General features: G+C 49.4%; 1 protein-coding gene across 1 annotated transcript in view; it reads right to left on the bottom strand.

The window, feature by feature from the left end:
* GRIN2A (glutamate ionotropic receptor NMDA type subunit 2A) overlaps positions 1–5,147 on the bottom strand; it is a 210,067-nt gene extending 204,920 nt beyond the window's left edge. The window contains exons 1-3 of the mRNA XM_060282391.1: positions 4,578–5,147; positions 3,112–3,298; positions 997–1,419 (exon numbers count right to left, since the gene is read on the bottom strand). Of these exons, the coding sequence (XP_060138374.1) occupies positions 997–1,416 (420 nt within the window). The 5' untranslated portion in view covers positions 1,417–1,419; positions 3,112–3,298; positions 4,578–5,147. The remainder of the gene's footprint in view (positions 1–996; positions 1,420–3,111; positions 3,299–4,577) is intronic.
* Between the last annotated feature and the right edge of the window lie 19,710 nt (positions 5,148–24,857).

The raw sequence follows: 24,857 nt of genomic DNA, 5'->3' as shown, positions 1-24,857 counted from the left end.
CTAGGGTCGGCCCTGGCCAACATCCCAATGGGTCTCCATAACACCAGCTAGGTAAGCCACCATTTACCTATAGCCACCCTGGTGCAGTTAAAGTCTCCCCATCACTTCCTTTCGACATGCTTGCTGGATATATAACTTCCAGGGTCTACACTACACATGTGTTGCGATCCTTGTTACCCCTTACAGATCTCAAGAGCTGCAGTTTGTGCATGAGTTGCAAAAATATATCCTTAGCCCCCATCCCCAACAGAGCTGGTCCCCCCCACACACACACACAATTCCTTAAGAAAATGACAGTTCAGCTGGTTTGAGTCTGCAGTGCAGATCAGACCTTTGAAACCAGCGGACAGTGGCAGGAAGAGGTCCTTTCGGCTCAGAGTTGGGTGGCTGGGGAAGACTTTTATCCAACAACTCAAAGGAAACATGCAGTTCTGAGTGAAACCCTCAGCTTTGTGCCATCCAAGCAGATCGTGTGTTTTGGTGCATAAGCTGCTGAAGACCTAAACATCCTTTGTGAACCGAAGACAAAAAAACTGATTTTGCTAATCTTTCACACCCCACAGCCCAATGTTGATAGGGAATGTCATGGAATAGCCACAAACTGCTCCTACCAGTAGGCCGTGATACTGAGGAAGAAACGCTCCAAGCTAAACCACAAGTCTAATCGTTCAGAAATAAATATCTTCCCTCCCCTAAGAAACTGAAGTTACAAGCAGCTTAAGGAAGCCAAGACCAACCCATTAAGGCAAGAGTAGCCAACTCGGTGGCCTCCAGATGTTGTTGGATGGTAACTCGCACTTTCCCTAACCATTGGTCATGCTGGCTGAATAACAGGAGCTGCAGTCCAACACCATCTGGAGGGCACATGTTAGCTACCCCTGCATTAAAGGATCGCTAAAGGATCGCTCCATTTCCGTTTCTGCCCAAAGAGGGAGGCGACAGCATACATTGCCCCACAGGGCACCAACTTCACACAACAATGTGCTCTCCGCCTACCTTGTCCGCCATGATCATTGACGAGCCACCATGAATCCCCAAGATCGGAATAAAGGTCTGTGACGAAATAAAATCCAAAATCTGGGCAACCGCCTCCTGGTCGGTGTCGTCTCCAAAAACCACGCCGTGGATCTTGGTGCCCGACATCAAGTCACAGACGTTGGTGATGATGCTTTTGGGGTCTGTCTGGTTGACCAGAAGGGGCACCACATTGACGTCGACGGTGAGGTCGCCGGACATATCCCTGGTCCAAAGCGCTCGGACCTCTCTTTCCGTGACGTACTGCGTCCTCCCCAGGATGACGGCGATGTTCAGGATGGGGTAGCTTTTCTCTGCCCCCCAGACGAGGGCCAACTCTGCCAAGAGAGCCTGAAGCACCAGGAGATTCCAGCAAACTCGCGCCATCTTCACCAACTCCATGCTCTGCGGAGAACAAGGAGCCCGGGATGGGCATCACATCATGCGGAAGACGAGGATGAACTGCCACAGCCTCCTGCCTCCCACAGGGACCCGGTCCTTAACCTTGCAAACAGGCATCCTTGAACCGAGTCCTCCTGCAGGGTCAAGGTGGCCCTCAAAGTTCAACTTCAGCTAAGCACCCAGGGCTCAGTGCAACACTTAACTCCCACCAGAGCAAAACTGAAATTGTGTTCAAGGTCTCGGAAGGGCCGCTGGCCAGCTCTGCTCATATCCTTCCCTTACAAGGGGGAACCTAAAACCAGCTCAATCTCTGCTGAGGACACAGCGCAGATGAGATATCTGAAGCTCCTCGGCATGCCTTTTCGGAAAGCCTGGCTGCCGAAGGCTTTGAAGGCATCCAGTGACCCAGGCCCTGTCTGCTTCCTGCCCTCCTTTCCTCTCCCCTCCTGCTGTGGCTGAAGCAGCAACGATTGGTGTGTGTGTGTATGTCCCCCCCCCCACTCCCCTCGCCTCTGTCCAGAAATTGTATTTTATTCCAAGACTCATTTCAAGCTGGCTGGCTGCTCACGCAGAACTGGCTGCATTTCTGGAACAGATTCAGACATGCAATATTCTAACTGTGGTTTTTTTCCTCCTCACCACCCCCCTCACCCGCCCTCACTCCTCTCTCTCCTTGGCAATGTACCCACTTTGGCTGGGCATCGGGGATGTTGGCCCGGCGCTGGCATGCATATTGTCCCCTTCGCTTCGGGTCAGGTCCCTGGATGATGCTCTATTTTCGTGGATTTCGTTGGGCAGGTGGGTGAAAGGGGGGGCTGATGTTCCTTCTCACAGAGGCCGGTGGCAAAGCCGCTTGTGGAGGGGGGGGGGCTACCTTCTGCTGACTTCCATCTCACCCACCCACCCCGTGGAGGGGGGGAATGCATCTCTGATCCTATGGCTCCCATCAGCCTGACATCTACACTCATCAATCATGTTCCAGCAGAAGCAGCGATATATAGGACTCAGAGTAAACCTCTTCCCTCCCTAGGCTTCAGGTAGGCATGAGCGAGGGGTCTCTGGAGCTGTGTGTGTGTGTGTGTCTCTCTCTCTCTATCCCCAGACCTCATTTGGATTCAAACTCAGCCGTTGTCTGTTGCAGGGCAGATTTTTTTTTTTTCTGCTTGCCCGACTGCAGTCAGATCGCACGAGAGGCAAAAAGACAGAAAGAGGGTGGGTGGATTTTTTATAGTAAAACCATAACCCACTCGCCCGTGCCTTTAAACCTCCTTCATCGGGAAGTATTAATTATTTGAAATATCCCCACCCCCACCCCACCCCACCCCCCAAAAAAGAAAACCACTGAGTTTTAAAAAAATGCACCACGCTGGCAGAAGAGGGGGAGATTGTTTGCACCAATTAGAAAGACGTGCACAACACACATACACACACACACTGCGAAATCCCGCACCGTTAGCCTTTACTACGTAGAAGAGGGAATTCTTAGCTTCTCGCTCCATTCATGGGGGCGAAAGGGAAACCAAGAGCAACAGCGCCTCCTGGCGCCCGCCGCGTTCCTGGCGCTTCTCTCCACTTTCTCCCTAACCACCCCCCCTCAAAAAAATTATTTATTTATTTATTTATTCATTTATCCTCATCTCTCCCCCTCCCCACCCCCCGCCAGCCACTTTCCACCAGCATCAGAATCAGCATTACCAGGAATGTGAGAAATCGTAGCCGCTGCCGCAAAGTTTGGCATTTCGCAAGACTCCTCAGCGCCGGGCGTCAAGGGAGGTTGCCATCCTGCTTTCCAGAGATGCGATCGCCAGTGCTGGTGCTGAGATCGGGGCGCCACATCCTCGCCTACCCGCGAGGCAGGGTTGCTTATCGGTGCAAAGGGGGTCTAAAAGGGAGGGTTTGGGGGAGAGCGGAGAGGAAGGGAGGGGAGGGGAGGGGCGACAGAAAGACCACCACGTTAGCGCAGGCGGAACAGCGCAAAATAACACAGCGACAACTTCGCGGCGCAGCGGATTAATAAATCCTCGCCGGGCAGCCGATCGTCTGGAGGGGGAAAGTTGATTTGCTTCCATGTAATTTGTCGGAGCGCACGTTTTGCCCGCGATCTTCCTTGGAAAACCGTTCCCCGCTCTTCTTTCCCTCTCCCACCTCCTGCCGCAATTTCTCTCCACTAGGACGTGCACGCGATCCTATGCGTCCTTACTCCCGAGGAAGCCCTCGCGGAGTTAAACGGAATTTCCTCCCCGGGTCAGGATGCGTAGGATTGCGGTGTGTTTTGGGGGAGGGGAGAGAGACATATGAAGCGGCCTCGCCCCCTCCCCACTCTCCCAACACCACCCCTAGGTAGACTCCCTTACCTGGGAGTAAAAAGCCCACTGAGCATAGGCGGGCCTTGCTTCCGAGTAAACACCCCCAAAACTTGCGTTCTCATAACCACCGCTGCGATCGGTCTACTCGGAAAGTAAGGACAGACCCCCACCCCCTCTGCAATTCAATGGAGGGTCCTTCTTCCACCCAAGTTAAAGGTCTCTTCTAGCAGGTTGAAGTTCCCAATTGGAGGGGTCCCTCGCGAGGAGTTTTTAGCTCCCATCTTTTCCTGGGCGGCAAGTCCCATTGAAGTCAAGAGGACTTGTTTCTGAGTAAACACGCACAGGCTGGCGATGGAGGGGGTGCTTAAAAGAGGGCAAGCCGCCTCATTTTGGGATGGAGGAAAGAAGCGACCCTCCAAGCACTTCCTCGAGAGTAAACTCAGCTAAGCGCCACCTGCTCAGTAAACCTCTACAGTAATACTAATAATACAAATAGCACTAATTTCCATGCTAAAAAAAATGGGGAAACGCAAAATAAAATTCTACTCTCTCGCTCTTTCTTGGCAGGCGAAATTGACATGCAAAGCGGCAGCAAGGCCGGGACCCTAATCTGTCCATTTCACCCATGGGTGGCCGGGGGTTGGCGCGGGGGTGGGGTGGGGGAGATCGACGTTACTGTCGAGGCAACCCAACTCCACCCCCACCCCCTTTGCAACAGTGCCAGGCAAAAAGATCGCCACCAACCATCCATAGCTCCCACCTCTCTCTCTCTCCCCTCCCCATTCCGCATTTTTTAAATTATTATTTATCATAATTGCTATTATTTAATCGCCTTCGTCGCCGCTTGTTACTCACTGCATTCGCCCTCCACATAATTCCAAGATGAAAATCCTCCAAGTCATTTCAAAAGGATTCCTTTGGCACCCGTCAGAAACGCGTCTCCGTGTGTGTGTGTGTGTGTGTGTGTGTAGGTGGTGAGTGGGGGGGGGGTGCTTGTGTTTTGTGTGCGTGTGCGTCTGCTTAATCCCCAGATTTTAGCTCAGGTGCCCTTCCGCAAGAGGGGGGAAAAACCACGCCAGGCAGCATCTTCGGGCTCCCAAAGCCATCCAACACACACAGGCGCGCGCACAAACGCGCGCACAAGCACACATACACCGCCTCCTGATACAAGTTTGCCAACCCAGCCGAGGGAGGGAGAGCGCGCAGAGTCCAACAACCTCAACTGCTTGCCCTGCTTTGCAACGAGAGAGACGCCAACCTCCTCCAAAAAACCCGGGGCGCTTTAATTGCGCGCGACGCTTGCTCAAACTGGAGACTTGTTACTCGTCCCCATCGACTTTTGGAGAGCGCTTCTCTGCTGCAGTGGAAGCAAACAGGGCAGGAATTGGGAGGGTGTCACAAAAAAGGGGGAAAGACCAACAGCCCCCTTTTTTCTCTCTCTCTCCTCTCTCTCTCCATCACTGGAAAGGGATTGTTGAGCCAACTCGCCAGCAGGCGGCTGCCGGCTGGAGGGATTGAAGAGCGCAGGAGGAGGAGGAGGAGGAGGAGGAGGCCCCAGCTGAGCGGAGCTGGCTGGGCTGCTGCTGGGGGCTTGGCTCGGCTGGTGCACTGCCCCGGGGCGGCAGAGGGGGAGCGGCGGCGGCGGAGGGGCCGCAGTCTGGAGCAGAGCGCGGTTCGCACGCAGCGCCTGAGCGCCAGCCCAAGCGGGGAGGAGGGAGAAAAGTCTTCCCTGCTCCTTCTCTGCAGCAGCACCCCCTCCCCAAAACCGGGGGGGGGGAGGGAGGCGGAGCCGCTGCGATAAGGAGAGAGGCGCGCCGTGTGGCCGCCCTGCGACCCGGCAGCAGCGCGCGTACACACGCATCCACACGTGCACACGCGCCGCCGGGAGGTCGGTGTGGAGCGGCCGGGAGGCTGAGCGGACCCGGTGACGCCGCCACCGTTGCAAAATGAAATAAAATAAAATAGTGGGGGGGAGGGAGGGGGCTCGGGCAAGATAATGTACACTTTATAGATTAATATTATTATTAATAGTAATAATTATATCCTCTTCCTTGTAAACTGCTGAGAGAAGATTCTGATTGATTGTTTAAGTTGCAGGCTGTCTCCCTTGCTTGGAAGACGGAGAGGGCTGTTGCAAGGGCTCTGGTGAGTGAGAGATAGATACATATGTTTTTTCGCAACAAAATTTTTGATGCTGCCAACTCATATTAACTATCAAGGCTGTGTATATATTGCACAGATGTGCATTTTTAAACTATGCTAAAGTAGGGGAGGGCCCTCGATTTTGCTGGTGCATAAATGATTATTTATTCTTTCAGATTCATGGGGTTTGGGTTGGCCTGTGCCATAGTTTTCTTTCCTTAATGTCCTGCTCTCCCCCACAGGCTCAAAGTGGTTTATGGCAGGTTTGCTTTTAGTCTGTCCTCCCTCCACCCCCTAAGCATGAGTAATTCTGCCCTTGTGGAGCTCCCAGTCTTAATTATTTAGTTTTTTAATCAGAAATATTAATAGGATATGTTAGGCAGCCGAACCGCAATCAGTATTATTATTATTTTTTTAAAAAGAAATACACATGAATTATTTCGATTCCAAGCCAAGCCAATAATTTAGGGTCTGGTCCAACATAAATCACTTTGGAATGCCACACATGGGAAGCAATTCGTAAATGAAATAATAATAATAATAATAACAACTAATAAATACTTGAATGGAAGCAGGTCCCAGTGGACTGAGCAGAACTTCTTCCAGTGTAAATATGCTATAGAGCATTCTGTTGATCAAATGTAGATATTTGTTTGTTTTTAAGGGGTTGATAGAGGTAAGAGGGCTTTGTCGTTTAGTCGTGTCCGACTCTTCGTGACCCCATGGACCATAGCACGCCAGACACTCCTGTCTTCCACTGCCTCCCGCAGTTTGGTCAAAGTCATGTTCGTATCTTCGAGAACACTGTCCAACCATCTTATGCTTTCATAAACTTGGAGTGTGAAACCTCCACCAGGCTACACCTCGCTCTCCCTAGGCCTTGCACCCTCCTCCCGTGTTTTTGCCTGACTGGAATTTGTCCTAAAACAGTGATCCTGTTTCTTACCTGCCTATAAGGAGAATCGAGGAGGATGCCCAGGTGTGAATCATAACTAGTGCACACAGGTAAAATGTGACATTTCTTTTACCTCTGGCCCTGTGCACCTCTGGCACATGGCCCCTGGAAGGTAGCCTGATAGGTGACTGTGGCCCTGAGGCTGAGAACTGTCCATTGCCCTTGTAATAACCAAGCTATCCTTCAGCGCTGGGAGGGGGGGAAACTCACATTTCCATACCCTGTTTCGGTAACACGCCAGAACCAAAGCAGCTTAAGAATTAAACAGATGTGCCCTGAACTCAGAGCACCATTGATTTAAATGTCTGCCGTTAAATTCCGTTTGACCCCTACAAATAAAATCTGATCAGCGAAAGCTTTTTTGGTTGAATCTACCGATTAAACAGACGGAAGCTGCTATCCTGTGCACACTTGCTTAAGTGAAGGCCCAATTAAATAAAACGGGACTCACTTAGTAACTTTATGTGGAATCAAACCAAGGGTCCATGTATTTTAGGATTTGCTGCACCCGCTGCATTGCAGAAGGTTGGGCTAGATGACCGTTTAGGTCCCTTCCAATGCTACAGTTCTATGATTCGATAGTTCTTAACCTTTTGGGGGGGGCACAGGCCCCTTTGAGAATCTGGTGGAAGTTATGGAGCAACTCTGCAGAAAAATGCACATCGACACATGCACGCAAAATATTGCCCACAATTTAATTTATTGTATTGGGGATGGATATATATATATATATATACAGTGGTACTTCGGTTTATGAACACAATTTGTTCCGGAAGTCTGTTCATAAACTGAAGCGTTCATAAACTGAAGCGAACTTTCCCATTGAAAGTAATGGAAAGTGGATTAATCCGTTCCAGACGGGTCCGCGGAGTACTCAACCTGAAGCGTACTTAACCCGAAGCATGGGTGTAATTGGTTCCGGAAGTATGTTCATGAACAGAAGCGAACATTCCCATTGTAAGTAATGGAAAGTGAATTAATCCATTCCAGATTGGTCCGCGGCGTTCGTAAACCGGAAATTCGTAAACCGAGGTGTTCGTAAAACCGAGGTTCCAGTGTGTGTGTGTATGTATGTATGTATGTATGTATGTATATAACCTCCAGTTCACAGACTCCCTGAAGCCTGTCCCTGGACCACAACACCTAGTCTACACTGACTGGCAGCAGCTCTCCAGGATTCCAGGCAGCAGGCATGCCAAGCCCTAATGGAAGATGCCAGGATTTGAACCTGGGACCTTCTGGATTCAAAGCAGACACTCTACCCACTGAGCTATGGTGTTTCGGTGGGGTCACTGTGTGACTCTTGCAAGCATAAGCAGCAAGAAGACCCTTAATAAGCCCAGAAGGGCGGCCAGGTGCAGGGGAGACCAACTGGGCTGGCCCTCAGTGATGATAAAGAGGGAAGTCTAGGAAGTGCAGCTTCCATGTACAGGGGCAGTGTACCTCCAAATTACCAGAAAAGCAATGCTGGGAACGGAACGTTGCCTGCATGGCCCATCCGATGTACCTGCATGGCCCATCTCCACATACCTGGGATGAAGCCGTGAGGGACCCATACTGTGATCCAACATGACTCATGCCTTGCTATTCTTATATTTCCTATCCTTTAGGACAGGAGAGGGGAAACTCAGGCCCGGTGGCCCCGAGCCTCTCTATCTGGCCTGCAGGACTCTCCCCAGACTAACCTCCTCAGCCACAGACCCTCTACACAGGCCACATCTCTTACCAGCCCTCCTTGACTGTTTTTGCCTGGCTGGAATATGCCTTTGAATCCTGCTATTTCCTCTTTCTTGTCTGGATGGAAGACAGAAAGGGGCGTGTGAGTGTGTAGAAACCAGCCTATCGTGCAAAGGGAAAACCCCACATTCCTTGCTCCGCCAATATTTGTCCCTGGCTCCACCCACTGCTGGCATGCCCGGAAGGGAATGCGGCCCTCGGTCTGAAAAGGGTTCCCCAGCTCTAACTGCACAGAGAGGTACCATTGACACCTGTTGCTCCGCCCCTTTTTGCCTCTGGCTCCACCCACCACATGGCCCTCAGGGGGGCTCATCTCGCATAAGGGGATACGGCCCTCGGGGCCAATAAGAGGTTCAGTAAGTACCCCTTGGCAGGTAGGATTGCAGCCTTAGCAGTTAATGCCATCCGGCAGCATGCCACCCTCATCTTCCTGGCTTATTTTCATTTTAATATTGCATAATTGTTTGATTGCCCTTCCGTGTTTAATATCTCTCAGAGCCATCAGGAGACCAGTTGCCGCTGGAAGGTGGGAAGGCCCAGCTGCCCAACAAATTAAATAAATAAATCTTGGAACGTTGCGCCCAATAGACAGGGTTTTGTTATCATTTTTCCTTAGGCAATTCCGACCCGGTGGAAGCACCATTTTTGATGCGGGTGGCTTCCCCCGCCCCCCCCCCCTCTCTCTTTGCCTATCCAGGGATGAGAGAGATGTTCTTCTTGAATGAGCCAGAGGATGCTTATTTGTTGGGAGAATGTGGGAGAGGAGACTTTATTTTAAGCACATTAGCCTGGCAAGAGGAAAGGTATGTGGATTATTTATGGCTATTCTATCAGCCCAAACGTCCTTTCTGCAGGGGACGGCACTCATTTAAAAAATGATTGAAGAGGACCCTTTTTTTAACCAATAAATAAATCTGCGACAAATTCATGAATCTATTCATTGGCGGCAATGTGCTGATGGGTGCATTTTGCCTGCTGCTGTTATTTATTCCAAGAATGAGGGGTCTTGTTTATTTGACATTTGAGGGGCAATAAGCAGGCTGAAGGGCCCATCTAGTCCAGCGTCCTCTTCTCACAGAGGCCAGCCGGATGCCTATTATGAGAAGCCTGCAGGCAAGGCAGAAAAGTTGCTTTCTGCTGCTCCAGAGAAGCAGACACGGAGCAATGGATTCAAACTACAAGAAAGAAGATTCCACCTAAACATTAGGAAGAACTTCCTGGCAGTAAGAGCTGTTCGGCAGTGGAATTTGCTACCAAGGAGTGTAGTGGAGTCTCCTTCTTTGGAGGTCTTTAAGCAGAGGCTTGACAGGCATATGTCAAGAATGCTTTGATGGTGTTTCCTGCTTGGTAGGGGGTTGGACTGGATGGCCCTTGTGGTCTCTTCCAACTCTATGATTCTAAGGCCAGAGAACAACAGCAGCACTCTTCCCCACTTGAGACTCCCAGCAGCTGCCATGCTGCCTCCGACAGCAGAGGGAGAATGCTGCCATATCCTCCATCAATTTGCCTAATATCCCATAAGAACATAAGAAAGTTTTCTTGGGCAGATGGATCAAGCCGATGACCCATCTGGCCCTGCATCCTGTTCTCAGAGTGGCCAAACCAGATGCTCCTTTTGGGAAGTCCACAGGAGGGACGTGAGCACAGCAATGCTCGAGATTCCCAACAACTCTCATTCAACACTGGAGCTGGAACATAGGCACCCTGGCTGGTAGCCACGGATTGGCTAATTCTCCGTGAGTTTGCCCAATCTTCTTTTAATGCCATTGAGGTTGGTGGCCATCACTGCCTCCTCTCGGGATGGGTGCCAAAGTTTAACGGTGCACTGGACAAAGTGCGTAGGGTTTGGCCTGCTTGTCCAATATAGAGAGCTGAAGGGCAAACAGGCCAAACCCTACGCCAAAGGATAAGGTAAAGGGACCCCTGACTATTAGGTCCAGTCATGACCGACTCTGGGTTTGCGCGCTCATCTCGCATTATTGGCCAAGGGAGCTGGTGTACAGCTTCCAGGTCATGTGGCCAGCACGACAAAGCTGCTTCTAGCAAACCAGAGCAGCACACAGAAACGCCGTTTACCTTCCTGCTGTATCTACTTGCACTTTGACGTGCTTTCGAACTGCTAGGTTGGCAGGAGCTGGGACCGAGCAATGGGAGCTCACCCCATCGCAGGGATTCGAACTGCCGACCTTCTGATCAGCAAGCCCTAGGCTCTGTGGTTTAACCACAGCGCCACCTGCGTCCCCAAAGGATAAATGGACATAAATCTGACATCAGGAATCACAAGACCAGGCATCCCCAAACTGCGGCCCTCCAGATGTTTTGGCCTACAACTCCCATGATCCCTAGCTAACAGGACCAGTGGTTGATGAAGATGGGAATTGTAGTCCAAAACATCTGGAGGGCCGAAGTTTGGGGGTGCCTGCAGAAGACAGAGAAACCAGTAGGAGAACACTTCAATCTCCCAGGACATTCTGTACAAGATCTCAAAGTAGCTGTCTCATTACAGAAAAATTTCAGAAACAGACTGGAAAGAGAAGTTGCTGAATTGCAACTCATTACCAAGCTTAAAACCATGGAGAGACCTGGTCTGAATAAAGACATCAGATTCCTATCTCATTATACATGATAAAGCTTTCTTTAGACATCTCACCCCTTGCTTTTTCCTGCAAGACCAATTGCAGTCGTTAACAGTCGTCAACAGGTTTACCACTCCTATCAGCCAATCACCCATTCCCACCACCCTTCTGAGTAATACCCCTCCCCACCCTCTGACTATACATAAGGGTCTGGTGACTTCTGTTTCAGTGTATCTGAAGAAGTGTGCATGCACACGAAAGCTCATACCTATGACAAACTTAGTTGGTCTCTAAGGTGCTACTGGAAGGATTTTTTGTTTGTTTCGACTACGTCAGACCAACACAGCTACCTACCTCTAACATGCACAAAGAAGGACTTTCTTTTGCGTGACCTGAGTCTTCCAAAATTCAGCTTCAATGGATGTCCCATTCTAGTGTTATAAGAGAGGGAGAAGAACTTTTCTCTGTCCACCTCCTCCATGTGCAGAAAGTAGCCTTCTACTATACAAAGACGGACCTTGGCATTTGCTGCTGCCCCCAGTTTTGCCCCTGGCTCCTGAGAAAAGGCATTGACCGGTGAAACCACTCTGAGAATTGTAGCTCTGTGTGTGGAGCAGGGGGGGGGGTCTTCCATCAATTCTCGGCACCCTCAACAAACTACAGCTCCCAGGTCTCCTTTGGTGCAGCCGGGACTATCTAAAATGCAGGGTGCAGCTGGGGCCTCAGTCTAGGTGCAGACGTGATCCAGCAACAGAATCAAGCCAAAGTGTATATCTCATGGAGTTTGGCAAGTGCACTTCAGTCGGGAGCAAGGAGCCCAATTCCTGTGGTGTTTCCAGCCCCGGGTTTCCTGACCCCGGACTAGGAGTCCATTCAGAGGGTGCTGGAACTGTAATGCCAACAGGTCATAAACCTGGCAGGTTCATTCCCTACTTGCAAGGAATTGCAAGTTAGTTCCACAAGAAGGAGGAGATACACATGGACAGAAGGGGACAAGGTGGACAGAAGGGGCTTACAAATCTCGAGAAATAGGCCAGGGGACATACATTTGTCTCTGAGCAAGCTAAGGTTGTGGACTGTTAAGGTCTTTGCAGTAAACTCAGCGTCCTCAACTTGCAGGGAGTGTTCCATTGTCTGAGGACTCTGTGTCTGGCACAGGGCAGGGCTAGGCATGACCTCCTCTGGGTGTCTCGAGACTCCATCTCCCATCATTCCTGACCCTTGGGCAATACTGGTAGGGGTTGATGGGAGTTGATGCCCCAACAGAATATGGAAGGCCACAGGTTTCCCAACCCAGGACTGGGCTTTGAACAACAAAGCCCATTCAGAGGGTGTTGGAACAAGCATGCCAACCGATAGGAAATCTGGCAAGCAGAGGTGTTTGGAAGGAGGCCAAGGAATCAAGGCCAGCACCTGTCTGGTGCCCAGGGCCAGCCCAGGGACATCTGTATCTGGGCCAGGAGGAAGCAACGGGCTGCCGGAAGGTTGGCGAGGCTGGTGGGACATTGGCAGAGGTGTGTTTGGATCCGGAAGGACAATCTCCCTTGCCCAGTCTGCGGCCTCAAATGGCTTAATGCCAGAGGCAAATGTGCATACCTATGTCAAGGCTCTAGGTTCGAGTTCAAGCAGATCCTGAAAAGAAGTCAGAAGGCTTCTCTTCCAACCCTCTCTGCCTGCTGCTGCATCCAGAAAATTTATTATTTATACCCCGCCCATCTGGCCGGGTCCCCCCCCCCCCCGCCACTCTGGGTGGCTTCCAACACACATTAAAATACATTAAAATATCACAGATTAAAAACTTCCCTAAACAGGGCTGCCTTTAGGTATTTTCTAAATGTCAAGTAGTTGTTTATCTCTCTGACCTCTGATGGGAGGGCGTTCCAAAGGGCGGGTGCCACCACCGAGAAGGCCCTCTGCCTGGTTCCCTGTAGCTTTGCTTCTCGCAGTGAGGGAACTGCCAGAAGGCCCTCGGTGCTGGATCTCAGAGTCCGGGCCGAATGATGGAGGTGGAGATGCTCCTTCAGGTATACGGGACCGAGGCCGTTTAGGGCTTTAAAGGTCAACACCAACACTTTGAATTGTGCTCGGAAACGTACTGGGAGCCAATGTAGATCTCTCAGGATCGGTGTTATGTGGTCTCGGCGGCCCCTCCCAGTCACCAGTCTGGCTGCCACATTCTGGATTAATTGCAGTTTCCGGGTCACCTTCAAAGGTAGCCCCATGTAAAGCGCATTGCAGTAGTCCAAGCGGGAGATAACCACAGCATGCACTACTCTGGTGAGACAGTCTGCGGGCAGGTAGGGTCTCAGCCTGCGTACCAGATAGAGCTGGAAGACACCTGGACACCTGGTGGACACCTGGACACCTGGACCTGCGCCTCCATGGACAGCTGTGAGTCCAAAATGACTCCCAGGCTGCGCACCTGGTCCTTCAGGGGCACAGTTACCCCATTCAGGACCAGGGAATCCTCCACACCTGCCTGCCTCCTGTCCCCCAAAAACAGTACTTCAGTCTTATCAGGATTCAACCTCAATCTGTTAACCACCATCCATTCTCCAACCGCCTCCAAGCACTCGCACAGGAGCCTTCCCTCAGCTTGGTTCCCTCCAGATGTTGCCAGACCACAGCTCCAATCATCATTGGTCTTGAGCAGGTGTGGAGAACCTTTGACCTTCCAGGGGTTGCGGAACCATAACTCCCATTAATCCCAGCAGGCATTGCCAATGGCCAGGGATGATGGGCATTGTAGTTCAGCATGATCTGCAGGGCCAAAGGCTCCCCGCACTTGCCATAGAGCGAGGGCCGCCAATGTGGTGCATTCCAGATGTTGTGGACTACTACTCCCATCATCCTTGGCTGTTTGTGGCCAAGATGGCGGGGGCTGATGGGAGCAGTAAGCTGCATCAACTACAGGATACCATGTTGGGGAACGGGGACCAAGCCAAGATATTCTGCAGCCTAAGGCAAAGGGGACACACACACACACACCAGTCCATATACAGAAGCCAACAGACAGTTGAACTGAACTGACCTCTGAATCCAGCAGCAATCCAGGCACGGAGTTGGAGGCTGGAGAGGCACCAGCTATGAAATCAGCTATGAAATCAAGTACAGGGCCTAGATCTGCCTCCTGGAGATCAGGAAACCACTGAGCCGGGGACTATATAGGACAAGAACCCTTAGACGTACCTCCCTGTAAATTCAGAGCCTGGACCCTGAGCAGTGCCTTCCCCCAGGAACCAGATGCCTCCCACAACAGCTCGCTTCACTAGCGGCACAGGGATCAGGAGGTTAGGTGATGGAGGAGGAGTGCCCATCTTCAGACCACTTTGAGGTCCTGAAATTCTCCACCAGAGGGTGAACAATGGCAGAGGTAATCTGGAGACAGAGGCTTAAAAAGCCTCCGGCTGTGTACACATTACCGTTTACTCTGGTTCCAGCTTGCTCCTGTTGCTGGTGTCTCGAGCCAAGCACACAGGACATTAGCCACAGACCTGTACTTGCCCTCAGGTTTCTTGAGAAATGCCGCTGGCTGATGTGTTTCCCCCTCGAACCAGCTTGGATCCGGATGGAAACCGCAGGCCAAACTCACTTTTCAGTTAAGCTGGGGCGTGTGCATTTGAGGCAGCCACTGCACATGTGTGCAAGTGATGGTTTTGTGAATCAGAGGTGTGAGGGTTGGTTTCAGGAGCAGAGAAACCAGCCAGGTAATATGTGTCAGGTGAAGACATCACCAGCCCCTCAGTTGCTTGCAAATGCAGTATTACTGCATTGCAGCAAATAAGTTGGAAGCAACCTCGCTATGGCCTCGTCCACACTAGCCTTTTGCCCCATGCCTTCCACGCACATGTCCAAGCTTTCCCAGTCCATGTCTGAGCACTTAAAAAAACAAACTGCCCCACCAGTTTCCCCAAGAAAACCTGCTCTTTAACACTGAATTGGAGCAAACAACAATTCATGTTTTCTGTGGAATTGTTTTCAGCAGTAAATAGGTTCCTGTGGGGCAGGGCAAAAAAAGAAGAAGCTTAAACATGGAGCTTTAAAGTTCAGACTGTGGCATGCAAGGAAGTCTGGATGAACCCTGTATTTTAAGCCACAAACGTGTTTATAGCTTCAAGGCTGCGCACACCCTTTGTCTAAGTGAGTTGCTAACTTGGAGCTATCCGTGGTTCTGAAACTTGTGAACATAAGAACTGCTCTGCTGCACCCGGCCAATGGCCCCTTTTGGTCCAGCATCCTGTTCTTGCAGCAGCCAACATCCATGCAATACGGTTCCATTTCGTCCACTAAAACTGTTGACTATGGAATGTATATGCTGCTTGATTGTGAAAAAGAAACTTCAAACAGGCTTACCAAAAGATAAAACAAAGAAATCAAGAAAATCTCACAACCCTGCTATGAAACATACAAAAGTAAAAATACTAAAACAGATTAAAATTTGCATCAACTTTCTGAGCATCTGGGGAGGCTGTCTAAACAAGAAAGTTCTTAGCAGGCACTGAAAAGAGTAGTGAGGGCACCTGTTTGATCTCAATAGAGATCTCAATAGAGAGCCAGTGTGGTGTAGTGGTTAAGAGCGGTAGTCTCGTAATCTGGTGAACAGGGTTCGCATCTCCTCTCCTCCACATGCAGCTGCTGGGTGACCTTGGGCTAGTCACACTTCTCTGAAGCCTCTCAGCCCCACTCACCTCACAGAGTGTTTGTTGTGGGGGAGGAAGGGAAAGGAGAATGTTAGCCGCTTTGAGACTCCTTAGGGTAGTGATAAAGCAGGATATCAAATCCAAACTCTTCTTCTTCTCAATAGGCAGTGAGTTCCAAAGTGCATAGTCCAAAGTCCATAACTCTAAATGGTAGAGTTATTACAAATGCAGAATGGGTATTATGTGGCACATGTGGTAGTGCCAATTTCCCAGATCGAAGCAGTTGAGCGGGCACAGGCAGCATAAGAAGATCTTGTGGGTAAACTGGTCCCAAGTTGTAAAGTTATATACTAGTTATATACTAGTTATATACTAACAGCAACACTCTGAACTTGGTCTGGTAACAAATCAGCAACCAGTGCAGATCTCTGAGTGCAGGTGTTATATATATATATATGGGTGGCGCTGTGGTCTAAACCACTGAGCCTCTTGGGCTTGCCGATCGGAAGGTCAGCGGTTCAAATCCCCGCGACGGAGTAAGCTCCCGTTGCTGTGTCCCAGCTCCTGCCAACCTAGCAGTTTGAAAGCACACCAGTGCAAGTAGATAAATAGGTATTGCTGTGGCGGGAAGGTACACACAGGTGTTTGTGTGCGCTCTGGTTTCTGTCACGCTGTTCGGCTGCGCAAGAAGCGGTTTAGTCCTGCTGGCTGGAAAGCTGTCTGTGGACAAACGCCGGCTCCCTCAGTCTGAAAGCGAGATGAGCTCCACAACCCCATAGTCGCCTTTGACTGGACTTAACCGTCCAGGGGTCCTTTACCTTTACCTTTTACCTAGTGCTGTCAGCCATCGTGCTGCAGCATTCTTCACTAACTGCAGCTTCCGAATAAAGCAGGAGGAAAGCCCCACAGAGAGTGCATTGCAGTAATCCATCGCAGCAGGTTAGGCGGACAAACTCAACATTCATTGCTCCACCCACTTGAACCTCTGGCCCTGCCCATCACTGGCATGCAGAAGGGAACATGGGACCTCGAGCTGAAAAACGGATCTCTATCTAGTAAAATGGCAGGTGGTTGAACCTGCTGCCAAATTAACAGTGCTTTCACACTGCTGCCTGGATTAGATGTCTACCTTCGTAACCGTCCTTGGCCTTTGCATTTTCTGTTTCTTCTGGCAATTCTAAACAAGCAGTCAATCAATCAATCACTTAATCAATCCTGCAGGTCTCTCTCTATGCACACTGTAAGAAATTCTGATGCATGCTGCAAAAGTTGGCTCCGTTTCCTGATTTTTTTTTTTCGAAGGGGGAGGGGGGACAAGAAATCCTGCAGCAGCAACAACAACACTGAAAGCTATTGCGTCACCCTGTCTGGAGAGTGCCATTAAATCAAGCCTTTCTGTCATTTATTAGGAATTGCTGCTGGTTTGGAAAACGGGTATATATTTCACCTTTGACACACTTCTTGCAAGGAAGACTCTGGCCCTGCCAGGCTTGCTATTGTGCTGCTGTCACCGATTCGATCCTTAAGTACTTCCCCAAAAGCTGCTGCCCGGCCAAATGACTCCCCCGTGGGTGCTGGCAGGAGCGCTCCCAGTCGTAACCTGCGAGGGAAGTTACGATCCTAGTACAATACGTTATCTCCACCACCAAATCTCTCTCTTCCTGGGACATAAGACAAGGTTGCAGGATCAGGCCAACGGCCTGCCTAGTCCAGCATCCCTGTTCTCAAGGTGGCCGACCGGATGACTGTGGGGAACCAAGCAAGCAGGGCAACACTCTGCCCTCCTGTGGTCTCCAGAAACAGGCATTCAGAAGCATCGCTGCAATCAACTGTGCAGGCAGAGTATCGTCATCCTGGCTAGCAGCTAGCAAATATTCATCTCCTCCATGAATTTGCCCAAGCCTCTTTTAAAGCCATCCATGTTGCTGACCCTCGTTGCCTCCTGTGGGAGCGAGCTCCAGTTCAACAACAACAACAACAACAATGATTTATTATTTGTACCCCGCCCATCTGGCTGAGTCTCCCCAGCCACTCTGGGCGGCTCCCAACAGAATATTTAAAACATGATAAAACATCAAACATTAAAAAAACTTCCCTAAACAGGGCTGCCTTCAGACGTCTTTTAAAAATAGGATAGCTGCTTATTTCCTTGACATCTGATGGAAGGGTGTTCCACAGGGTGGGTGCCACTACCGAGAAGGCCCTCTGTCTGGTTCTGGTCACTGGGCTGCTGTCAGAGCAAACTGGATTTTAATTGCTGGCTCTAAATGTGTTCCTTCCCACTCCCACCCCCCGGACATGGAGTTCTTTTTTTCTGTTTGTGTTTGTGTTTGTGTTTGTGTTTGTCTTTGTCTTTGTCCTTTTATTTTATTTTATTTTATTTTGACAAGGTAATAATAAAAAATAAATAAGAACAAAAATGTGCACCCCACCACCGAGACCATCCCACTGTAACTATCCAACCTCCCAAAATTTCAGCACCTCTTGCGATGGTTTGACCCCTTTCCGTTTTAACAGTACAAATTCTACAAACGCCCTCCATATCTCCTCGAAATCATTTCTCCTGCATATTCCCTGTCTTACCTTAATGGAACATGTTAATTTATCATTAATAGCTATATCCCACACCATCTAAATACCATTCTTCCATTTTATATTCTGCTTGCCCCTTCCACTAAATGTGTTCTGATGCACTTTAACCCTTCTTTTTAACTGGCTTGTTTTTACGGCTTTGTAAAGCTGGAAGCCACCTAGAGGTAAAAGGTAAAGGTGAACTGCTAAGTCCAGTCAAAGGTGGCCACAGGGTTGCGGCGCTCATCTCGCTTTCAGGCCGAGGGAACCGGCGTTTGTCCACAGACAGCTTTCCAGGTCATGTGGCCAGCAGGACTAAACCGCTTCTGGCACAATAGGACACTGTGATGAGTGCCAGAGCACATGGAAATGCTGTTTACCTTCCTGCCACAGTGATACTTATTTATCTACTTGCACTGGTATGCTTTCAAACTGCTGGATTGGCAGGAGCTGGGACAGAGCAACAGAAGCTCACCACTGTCGTGCAGATTCAAACTGCCAACCTTCCAATCAACAAGCCCAAGTGACTCAGTGGTTTAGACCACAGCGCCACCTGCATCCAAGCCACATGGAATCCTTGCTTGGGAGGAAGGCAGCATATAAATACGCCAAATAAATAAAGGTGAGCCGTGGTTTGCACTGGGTCCCCAAGTCCTTTGAGCCTGCGGCAATGTCCCTGGCCAACGGAAAGCCTGCAAGTATAGTTGAAAGTCTTCCCCAGGTGTCGCTCCCTATCACCTGGCACTATGAGGTAGACTGCCTCTGCATATGGAGGCTCCTTTTAGCTTTCCTGGCCAGATGGTGCCATTGCCATCCATCTCCCTTTCCCTCTTTATGGGTTTGTTTGGTCCCGTGTAAGCCAGTGTCGGATCCCACAAGCTGCAGGTGTTTCCTGTACGAAGAAAGGGGGGCTTACCTTTTCTCCAAAGAGCAAGGCGTGGAAAGGGTCAAGAGAGACCTCCCCATCCATTCTTGGCACTGCAGGAAAACATTCGGACGCAGATGGCCTCCTCGCTCCTAGCAAACCTGGCTCAAACTTTGCACTTGGCATCCCAATCATTCCCGTGCAATTTACCAAGCCATGCATGAAACGGTGGCCTTGAACAGACCCCATCCCTATCTCCCCCCCCCTGCACCACCCTACAGTCCCCTGGGCTAGCAGAAGACATGAGCTGCCTGCTTCCTGACAGCAAATGAGCCACCCCCTCTCCCACCCTTCTGCGTCTCGGGGGCTTTTTAACTCAGCCAGACAATCCCCTGGAGAGATTTCCTGACTTTCTCCCTCTCTCTTCCGCAGCTGGGGAGCAGGAGGTTATCTGAGGTTCACAGGAAACAGCACCCATGTGCTCCCCACCACCCTCCCCCTCATTCATTCACAAACACAATAATTATTTCATCTCCAAACAAATCCCTTTTTCATTTAGCATCCAAAGGGGAAACAGCTTTTTTTCGGCGGGGGTGGGGGGGGGAGGGTGGTAGCATGAAGGGCATCTGAATTATTCATCTCTGACTGGGTCAAGTCAGAAACTTGTATCTGTAGACTTTCTGGCTTTTCACTGCATGCGTGAACACAAACAAGGACCCTGAGCATTTTGGACGAAAGGTGCTGTTTCCCACTACTGTAAATGTATGTCCATTCAGAAGAAACCCGTAGCTCGGAGCTTCCCTACACCCTTTCGCTCATGACTGCAGACTCTGGCGTTGTTTTTCCTGGATGTGCAGCACCAAAGGGACCCCCCCCCCCGGGGTGCAAGCTAGGCACTGTGTATGAAGGTCCTGGGCTGCCCAGATGAGAACACCACCCAGAAACCAGAATCCTTCCTATTGGGCATTGTAGGAAAAGAATTGCCTAGTATAGATGTGAATTTGTTTTTGTATGTCACAACTGCAGTGAGAGTATTACTAGCAAAGTACTGGAAGACACCAAAGATACCTACAGTGGAGGAATGGCAGATGAAGATGTTGGACTATATGGAACTTGCTGACCTGACCGGAAGACTACATGACCGGGGAGAGGAGAAGACGGAAGAGGAATGGAAGAAATTCAGAATTTATTCTAAAAAATATTGTAGAATTGATATCTGAAGAGGATTATAAGCAATTGTGTAGATTGTAGGTTAGGAAATAAGGGAGTGAAATTATATAGGTTAGATATGTAAGTTGGATAGTTGAATAATTTGATTTGAACCTGCGAAGTTGGAGATGTATTGAACCATTAGAAAGGATGCTCGTGGAGGTCGATTATTGAATTATGAAATTAGGATATTGGAATGTTGGTTTTTATTCTTATTTTTTTTCTTTTTTCTTTTTTCTTTTTTCTCTTAAAGTTGGATGTTTGAAGAGGATATATGTTTTAGGAGAATATTGTTTCTTTTTTCTATTTTTTCTTGTTTATATGTTCGAAAAATTTTAATAAAAATAATTTTAAAAAGAGAGAATAGGATGTAAGAGACTGGTTCAAACACAAAGTTATTATGCTGTAAATTTTAATCTGGTGCATATGAGGTTGAACATACATAAATGGAAATAAATATAAATACATTCAGGAATGTCAAGAAAAGAAAAAAAGATCAGAACACCACCCTCCCCCTCAGCCTCGCTGGTGTGGTCCAAAGGAAAACAGCGCAAGACGTTTGGCACCAGCTTGGTGTACAAAGAGCCATCCAACTGCCTTAGGGACTCCGCTCTGGATTTGTGTAGGGCAGAGCTTTCCGAACTGCGTGTCGTGACACATTAGTGTGTTGGCTGCAGTGTGTAGGTGTGTCATGCTTCCCCCGGGGCTGGAAAGGGGAAAGTTTAACCAGCGGTGAAGGAAGCCTCTTGGGCATCTGGGGGCAGAGTGTCCAGGGCATCCTGTGCCATCCCTATGGGCGCCGCACCCGCCTGAGCCATGCCGTGCTGTTCCATCCTTTTGGGTGCCATGCGTTCCATGCTGTGCTGTCCCATGCCATCCCTATGGGCGCTGCGTTCAAGGTGAGAGCTGTTTCCTAGTTCTGCTGGATCTCTCAGCGGCCTTTGAGACCATCGACCATAACATCCTTCTGGACCATTATGGTGCACAGCCTGGGAGTCATTTTGGACTCACAGCTGTCCATGGAGGCACAGGTTAATTCTGTGTCCAGGGCAGCTGTCTACCAGCTCCATCTGGTACGCAGGCTGAGTCCCTACCTGCCTGCAGACTGTGGGTTGGTAGTTCCGTAGTTTAACTACGTCCTGCATGAAGTACTTTCTTTTGTCAGGGCCAAATCTTCAAATATTCCCCTTCATTGAATGCCCCACATTCTAAGAATATGAGAGAAGGAGGAGAAAAATCCCTCTGCGATCCCCGCCGCCATTCATGACTTTTACTCTCTGTTTCCCTAAACTAAAAAAAAAACTCCAAACCTTGCAACCTTTCTTCGTTGGTGAGTCACTCTGATCCCTTGATCAGTTTGGTTGCCGTTTCCTGAACCTACTTCAGCTCTGCAGTACATACAATATAGATAGATAGATTAGATAGATAGATAGATAGATAGATAGATAGATAGATAGATAGATAGATATAGAGATAGATGATAGATAGATAGATAGATAGATAGATAGATAGATAGATGATAGATAGATAGATAGATAGATAGATAGATAGATAGATAGATAGATGATAGATAGATAGATATAGAGATAGATGATAGATAGATAGATAGATAGATAGATAGATAGATAGATAGATATAGAGATAGATAGATGATAGATAGATAGATAGATAGATATAGAGATAGATAGATGATAGATAGATAGATAGATAGATAGATAGATAGATAGATAGATAGATATAGAGAGAGAGAGAGAGAGATGATAGATAGATAGATGATAGATAGATATTGTGATGAAGCAGTTGGAACTCTGCCTCTAATCAATGAGGCTATGTAGGTTTTAGGCTACATTGGGGGGGGGTAAGAACCCTGCAAAAACTGTTTCAGCAAAGAAACACCCCAGTGGGACTTGCATAAGTGTACAAGCACCCTTCAATCCTCAATCACCCTTCAATTCCCAGAAAGAACCCCCCTCCCGCCCCTTAACTTTGTGTCGTTTTCCCTTTCAGCATTTCTCTTTAATTGGCTGGGATTAGCTACTACAAAATTAAGACAGAAAACCGGGGCTTAGCATTTGTCGTGGTGGATTGCAGATTCTCAGTTCCGGCGTTTCCCTAGACATCCGCTTCTCGCCTTAAAAGATGGGCGCTTAGCACAACTTGCGCTGCCACTCATTCCTAAGGCACGTTGACTCAAGGGAGGAGAACAGACAGCCGATTGCTATGCCTGCTCCCTGCCTATTATTAAATCCCTTCTTAACAAGAGGGTGTGAAGAATTAGTCAGGAATAACGGAGGGAGGGGGGGGGAGAGATTTCAATCCAAAGCTATTAGAATCTTGTCAGACGCACCACTATAGCAGTTATCATGACTCATGGGCTCTGTTCTTTATAAAAATATTCCTAAGTCTTCGGGATACATATTTGAATTTCTAAGCGAACGCCTTCTCACATAGCAAGCGGCCTGTGCCTCAAGGCTGCTGGATGAGGCCCCTCTCATCAGCAGGACGGACTAACTAGCGCCATAGCCCATTGGGGGGCCTTCTCAGCAGTGGCCCCCACAACTCCAGAATCCTTTCCCCCACAAAAGCATCACTGTTTTCTTTTGGCAAACAGGCAGGGATTGCCCCCCTTCCAACAGGCTTACGGATGAGGCTACCAGCGATTGATGTCATTTATGAATAATTCCGACACCGCTGTGTATTACGAATTACTCGTTGTGAACTATATTTGCTTGTTTGTTTCTTGGATCTAGACACCAACGTTCTGCCAATTAAAACCAGAGTGCGTGTTTTTCAGGGCCATGCTCCCATGCGAGCCAGATGGGGCTTCCCTGTCTAAGTTCCCTGTCCCCGTTACCGACAGCAGCTCCCTCAGCAAATGCCGGACTGACACCTCCAGCTCCCCCTCTCTTCCCCGCCATCAACCTCATCTTCATTGACTGCTTCTCTTCCTCAGGCAGAGGAGGAGGTGTCTCTGAACCTAGAGGGGGGAGCCTGGCTTGCATGACCAGCATCTTCCCTTCCTCCACCTCCATAGGCTCTGGCTCAGCTACTTTCTTTTGCATGAAAGGTGCACATTTTTTGGTGCTGAGCTCTCGTGGGAGCCAGCTAACTCGCTCGACAGCACCAAAAAGGTGACAATCCGAGTTCTGATCCGAAACCGGAATGGCTTCCATAATTCCAGGATGTCCCAGTCGCATTGGGACAGTTGATGGCTATGCTCTCTGCAGATCTGTTCCTGCATCAACTGAAGCCAGGCAGCATCCTTGGCTCAAGAATCAAGTCTCCTTCCTGAGTCCATCATTCCAATGCCCCCACGCCCCCCTTTTTCTTTTAAGAAAAAAGGGTGCTGGTACTCACCATGTAGTTGTTAGAGTAAGTACCTGTCAGGCAGCAGTGGAGCCAACCCCCACGGCAGGTCGCCAGGAATGGATTAGACAAGGAAAAGTTCTTACCAACTGCTTTTTATTCAATATTCACAGAGAGAGGCTTAGGAATGCGGCCTCTCGGAATAATGGCATTGCCCCAAGTCTCTACCCCCTTCCTCTCTCATGCGTCATCACTACAGATGCTGGAAAGTGCCCTTTGCCTCTGAGCTCTTTGCTCTCCTGCTTTCAATGCCCGCCAGGTTCTGGGAGAGATGGGGATCTGGAATGCTTTCTAAAGACACTGTGTCTGCCAGCTGTTGCCCCTCTGGTGCTTCTTCTTCCTCATCTCCCATTATTTCCCAGCTTCCCCCCTCATCTTCCTCTGAGCTGTGATCTCCCTCAAGCCCCTGTTGTAATTCTGAACTGTCTTCTTCGCCTCTGGAAAGGTCAGGCTGGGGAGGCAGTCTCCACCATTCCTCCTCTGCCCAGTCCCTAATATCACCACACTTTTAACATTTGGGGAAAGGTTACTGGTACTGCATACCCTTGAATACCCCCAGGAAAAAAGCACTGCCATGTCTGGCTGATTGGGACCTTTCCTCCGATTCAACAAAACAACTCTATTGGCGTCATCCCCAAACCATGGAAATGCCATGCAGGCCAAGAACAGCCAGCTAGATCCTCAAGTTCTTTATTTCCACCCCTTCCTGGATCTCTCTGGCTGCGTCCCCAGCATTGGCTCCAGATAGCCTGGTAGGAACAAACATCCTGCCGGTTTGCTTCCTCCTGCAAAAGAAGGAGCAAAGCCAGCAGGAAGTCCTGTATCCCCCCACCCCGGGCAGAACATTGCAATCGGAAAATGTCATGGAACATATGAAGTCCCATGGGGGGAGGCCGCACTTGTGGCTGGTGGGGGAGCCAAACAGGCCCATAGTTTCTGTTATATAGCCATTCTCAATTAATGTCGTTGCTGTTTAAAAAGCAGTGGCGTAGAGCGGAAAACACCACCCCATATTCCATGAATTATAGAATCGCAGAGTTGTAGGAGACACCAAGGGTCTTCTAGTCCAAACCC

Source organism: Zootoca vivipara, chromosome 14, assembly GCF_963506605.1.
Source record: "Zootoca vivipara chromosome 14, rZooViv1.1, whole genome shotgun sequence".
Classification (NCBI taxonomy): Eukaryota; Metazoa; Chordata; class Lepidosauria; order Squamata; family Lacertidae; genus Zootoca; species Zootoca vivipara.
Note: the sequence above shows the minus strand (reverse complement) of the source record. Positions and strands in the feature narration are given on the sequence as shown.